We start from the raw sequence: 6,000 nt of genomic DNA, 5'->3' as shown, positions 1-6,000 counted from the left end.
TAAAAATCGCCCAAGCATCTATGCTATTGGAAATTGAAGGATACCATCCAACTGTATCAGATTCTTCACCTCTACAGGGAATATCCTCTGTGCACAAACAGCTCTGAAGTACCTAATGGTATGCATATAGCAGACCTAGACTGATTTAATAAAGCATGAGCAGCTTGGCACAGGAACTACCTCCTACAGATATTAATAGAATCAGACAGAGATGGAGCTCATCAGCTAGGTCATCTCCATTTACCTTATAGCCATATTACGACTTATTTCTGCTTGTAATTCATCTTACATAGCTTAACTAGATGGGGGGGGGGGCTTTTTATTGTTTGGTTTAATGAATACAGATCAACAAAACATATATTATTTGACTATTAGCCTTAAGTAATCACAAGTCTTTCACGCACACATACACACACACACTGGGTTTCAGATGTTTGCTAAGAAAATATTTATTAGGAATGGAAATTTAACAGAGAAAAACACATAACATTCAATGGACTTTAAATATAGACACTAAATTTTTTTCACAGAATCTCTTTTAAGGAAAAACACAAAATGAATGTAAAGGTTTTTTGTTCATACACTGGATTACACACAAGCGAAAAAACCCTAACCCAACTCCCACAACTTTATAAAGGTCACAAGGCATAGAAAACTGCATTTTTTGTCATTGTTGTACTGTTGTGTAACAAGCCCTTAAAAACAAAAAGTGATTTCTTTTATTAAAAAGTCATTAGAAAATGTATTATATCTAACAACACTATCATATTAATTTATATTTTGATAGACTTTACATAATAAAACCCTATGAATAGAGGTACCTGTGTCACACAGATATTCTACCTTATGGAGAAGAGAAAAATTATCTGTAGTAGTCTTTTTAATATATAAAACACTAATTTGTGAAAATAAGGTTTGACACATTAGTGTCAAGTTATACTGAACTAAAGTTCATTTCATTAGCTTGTATATCACATGAATATTCAAGTAACTAATTTTTCTAAATTCCACAAGAATTGAGTTGTACAGTGTCTTGTATGGGTGTTAATTTAAAAATGATTTCAGTTCCAACAATATAATTTATATGAAGACTATCATGAAACTACTTGATATTGCAAGAAAATCCTTCAGCTAATAATTTCCTCCCCATGTGTAAAGTAAAAAATCAGTTGTATTTTGTATCCGAAAATCATTAGCCTACCATCAGCTAGAGTATATTTTTCTCCTTTATATTGCATATATCTCCCTTAATTATATTGTGCTGCAAGTTCAGTTCTGGAAAGGAATAAGAACTTTCCAAGTCCACCAATTCTGAAAGTAGGGGAAAAGGTGCCAGCTGCCTGCTTTTATTCATAACTAACTTCTTAGCAGCTATATCACGGGCAGACAGCGTATCTCCAGCAAGACAATCTGCACTAACTAAAATTTTGCCTATTGCTAAAGAAGCAGGACCCTACCAGAATAAAGGGTGGTAACAGTTAGTTAAATCTCATGTAGGAATAGGTTCAGCTGAGCATGGCATAATGAGATTGCTGCAGTCAAGCAATGGTATAAAAGACAACCTTGTATGTATAGAATGGATCACCCAGTGCCAAATGGCTTTTAAAAGCCCTGGAAATAGTAGAGGGGTTTTTGTACAGGATCCATTTAGGGTTAGCAACTGACAGTTCCCAGGCACCAAAGATCTGGTCTGTCAGTTGCTAACTTGCCTCTCTTTAATTCCACATTTCTTGCTACTGTTGAGAGATATCAGAGGCCAAGACTGATGTACCTAAGGGTGACAAATCTCTCCAATGTCACCCTTTTGGCTTTCCCAGCTGGGTAGCTGTTTCAGAAGCCAAGAAACAGTTTAAGGGAACTAGAAGACTGTGCAAGTGACAAAAAGGTCATTTCTAATCTGCCATCCACTCCCTTAGCTTCCCCAGTCACTTTAGTTAGAATGGAGAGAAAGAGGGAAGATTAATAGTTGGACATGGAAAGACTAGTCGTTGGGCTGAGTATATTTAGACCCCTCTCACTCCCTTGAAAAAGTGGCTGTTACAAAAAGAAAAAAGCTCCAAGAACTTTGTATTTTATCTGAAAGTGAATGTATAACAAGAGTCACAAATAAAGCTAGAACACAATCTTCTATTTATCACCCCTGCGACATCAAAGTTGTTGTTTTTTTGTCCCCATGCTTCAGTGTGGTGGCTAGAAAAAAGGAGTGAGATGGGAATGTGCACCCCCATTTCTGCCCCAGCCCCCCATGGTTATAAATAAGTTAATTTCTTGATGAATAAGAGTGAAAAGGCAGCAAGGGGGGGGGGGAACTGAGAGGGAGTATGTTCTTGCTGAAATGTGGCATTTCTTGCATTTCTAAATATTAATGGCTGGAATGATGTGGATATTTGGACTCTAGAGTACTCTTTACATAACTAGGACTCACTCACTCACTAGTCTTGGTCAGTGGCTTCCGTGATGCAGACAGCTGGTTGATTTAACATCTCCAAGTGGGCACTTCAGAAAACCCACAACAGGAGACTGGAATGCAATCTATAAATCATGCAGTGTTTTATATGCCTGTGATAATTTGGTAATACATGCAAGACAATGAGTAGTTAAGACATATGAAAGTAGCAATAGTTACAAAATTAGCAAAAATTTCACAGTGTTCTTACAGCCTTTACTTTAAAAACACAAGTGTATCACTTACCACCACTATTGCTCAAACATTGTAAAATTGTCTCTCAGCCATGCAAATCACTTTGAAAAGGTAAAATAAGTAAATGACATTTCTTGGCATATTTAGACAGTGAATGCAACTTGAATTTAAATTTTGAATTCTACCAGCTCTTGCAGCTAATTACTATTTCTCATTGTTCTGCAGTTAACATCTTTTAATCTCATTTATATTCTGTGAGTGCCAAAGAACTAGCCAGATCCACAAAGCAGTATCTTGACAGATGTCCCAAACTCTTGAATAAGCAGAAGCTAGAGAAAGTTGATTTCCCATTTCCTGGCATTTTCACCATTTTTTATTCTCACTCTGTGAACGTTAACTCTGTTGTAGTTACAGCTTTGCCTTTCAGAAATATTACACTGTCTGGAGAATTTAGATTTGTCCATTGACAGATAGTTTCTCACCCAAAATAAGAAAAGCTCACGGTACCATTTTATCCCAGTTTGCAGGTTCAATTTGACACCACATCACCATCATTACAGCCAACATTACCCCATAAAACAAACTCACTTCACTGTCACGCACAGTGGGAGAAAGCAATCTGTCAGAAACTATGCCTTTGTATCTAAGGAGATAATCCAGCTTCTCCTTTTCTCATTTCATAAATTAATAAGTTGTTAATCATAATCACAAAGATTAAGCTATTAAACAGAATTCAAGTTTAGAAAATTAAGAATAAATTAGTTACAGCCTTGTAAACAATTGCTCTTTTGTGTTACATATTTGGAAGAAATCTTCCTGTGTAGTGTGAGATCAGACATTACAAGGCACACATTACACTTAAAAATTCAAAATAATAATTAAAAAAAACCAGCAAGTCTCTCATCATATTTTTTATGGCAAAATTGTGCTGTGGGATACTGGAAAACATAAATATAAATTTGTTTATATTACAGACATTTAAAAAGTCTTCAATGGCTGCACTATCTCTTGTAAAATATTTGTGCTATTTTATAGTGCTGTGCGATTTGAAATATTTGAAACAAATCTCAGATACTCTCCACAAAGCTGCCAGGGAAAAGGCCAGTTTTTCCATTTCGCTGCAATGTGCCTTTGAACCAACCATCTTCACGTTTTTTGTGTACAAAAACAACATCTCCTTCTTTAAGTTCAAGCTCAGCTTCACTCTGAGGAGGATACGATACCACAACTCTATATCTGCAGAGCAAGAAGATAAAAGTTCAGGTTTTCATTACACAGACTGCCATTGTTTGCAAACAAAAAACAACTTAACACTTGCCAGATACAACTTGCAACGGGAAGCTGCCTTGAACTGTTCACATCCTTTCAAAAATACGTGCATTTTCTAAACACAAAGTGTGTTAACATGGCTATGTCAAGTAAACACATACAAGCCAGCTCCACTGAATTCTCTGGGAAGATGTTAAGTGTTAGGATGTTTTAAAGACAATTTTTAAAAGTTGACACGTGGCTATTATACGATTTTGTTTAGCTAAACAAATTAAACTATAGTAAAGTTTCAAATTCAGTACCTGTGAACTGAAATGCATATTTAAAGCAGAAGAGTAGCATACATGATGAAATAATGCTAAAGGAGTTCACCATAACTGGTAAAAATGTGGTCATATAAATACACTGATTATAGTTAGGGACAGAAATACAGCAAGGGAAGCAAAACCTCTCTCAAATCACTTTCAGCCCTCCAACTATTCTGTCTCAAATTCAAGTGAACATGCATTGAAATATGCAGGAGGTCTTAAAACAGTGCATTATCATTGGGTTCACAGGTTTGTGCACTGATTTTGACCTGGGCATGCTGATTTTAAAAACTCCAACAATACTCAGATGAAAGGTTATTCACAGGCAAACTTCTCACTGGGATTAAAACATAAGTGGTAAGCTATTTCACATGAACATCCAAGGAGGAAGGCTTTGTGTTATTCAGAATCAGGTTCAATTATAGAGCTCTAGAGAAAACATAAATGGCAATATTAACTATGGTTCAAATATATGCCTTAGTTGCCATATGCATGGAAGTAATTGTTCTACAATCTTGCTTAGGTGAAAGCTCAACCGGGAAATTACACATATGCATTGAAACCCCAAATACAAAAGCAGCCAAAATGTAATAACAGGATGAAAAGTGCAGCAGCTTGTAACCTTTTTGTCATTTTTGCATTAAATATATTTCCTCATAAATATTTGTTCTGATTCCGGCAAATACATAATTGCAAGTGCCACTGCAGTTTTTGTTTTTAAGAGGATACATACATTTTTATTAGGGACAGAGAACATGTTATGAGTTTGAATACATAATCTAAAATTAGTCGTCCCCGTCCCCCCCGATTGTATAAATGGCTTATTATTTTGCCTGACTTCTGTTTATTAGCTCCAACCCAACTGAGTAGACGGGCTAGAGACAGGGTCTATAAATTCTGGTTCACCTTGGTAGCGAATTTTTAATCTACTAAGCAGCAGTGAAATCCAATCTCTCTATAGTACTACAACAATATTGTATGCATTATTTTTTCTTTAAAGTTTCATCAGATTGAAGGAAATTGTAAAACAACAACAGCAAAGACACAATTAAGGCCTTAACTAGGTTAACTGAACACATGATATTTTTTTTTAACTTTTAAAATGAAATCTAATGCAATATAATTCAGAAATGAGTACGAGGAAAGGCCATAGTTCAGCAGTTGAGCACATGCTTTGTGTGCAAAAGGTCTTTGCTTTAAAAAAAAAAAAGGATCAGGTTAACAGCTATTGTCAAAGGCTATTTGCCCTGCACAACTGCTCTCAGATAACTCTTTGAGTGGCAGCCGGTGTGGGGGCAGGATTGAAGACTGTAGTACTGCCCAGAGCGCCAGGTTTCTTGCTTAATAGTTCAGCAAAGCCCTATGGCTGCAACACCCTGAGGGATGGGCTGGTGCCATCATTATACATCTTTGGGCACCAGGTGAAAACTTCTATCTTCAACCAGGCTGTTGGCCTATACCCTTTTAAATGTCCTCCTGGGAGGGAGGGAGGCGGTTATCGATTTGTGAGGGTATTTTGTTCTTGTATTTATTGTGTATTTAGTGTTTTTATCTTGTACATTTATTCTGTGAACCACCCTGAAATTTAATAAATAATAATACCACCACCACCTGCTTACAGTTCAGCTATGTAGAAACCACCTCTCCTTCCACAGAATAATGAAACACTGATATCTATACGTAGTACATTTTTGAGAGCAGAAGAGAGGAAATGGAACGTATCTCAGCAGGTCCTTCTTTTTTGGCCAGAACATGGGATGTTAGAGAGAATCCAAAACAACC

The 6,000-nt window shown here is 36.3% G+C and overlaps 1 protein-coding gene across 4 annotated transcripts in view; it reads right to left on the bottom strand.

Annotated features, from left to right (window-relative positions):
- Positions 1-424: 424 nt before the first annotated feature.
- SH3RF1 (SH3 domain containing ring finger 1) overlaps positions 425-6,000 on the bottom strand; it is a 47,120-nt gene continuing 41,544 nt past the window's right edge. For all 4 annotated transcript variants that reach the window (XM_083755607.1, XM_083755608.1, XM_083755605.1 and 1 more), the window contains exon 12: positions 425-3,877. In XM_083755607.1, coding sequence (XP_083611733.1) covers positions 3,709-3,877 — 169 coding nt within the window. In that variant the 3' untranslated portion in view covers positions 425-3,708. The remainder of the gene's footprint in view (positions 3,878-6,000) is intronic.

The sequence above is a fragment of the Podarcis gaigeae genome (assembly GCF_964106915.1).
Source record: "Podarcis gaigeae genome assembly, chromosome: 9".
In the NCBI taxonomy this organism is placed as follows: Eukaryota; Metazoa; Chordata; class Lepidosauria; order Squamata; family Lacertidae; genus Podarcis; species Podarcis gaigeae.
This window is presented reverse-complemented; position numbering and strand designations above follow the sequence as displayed.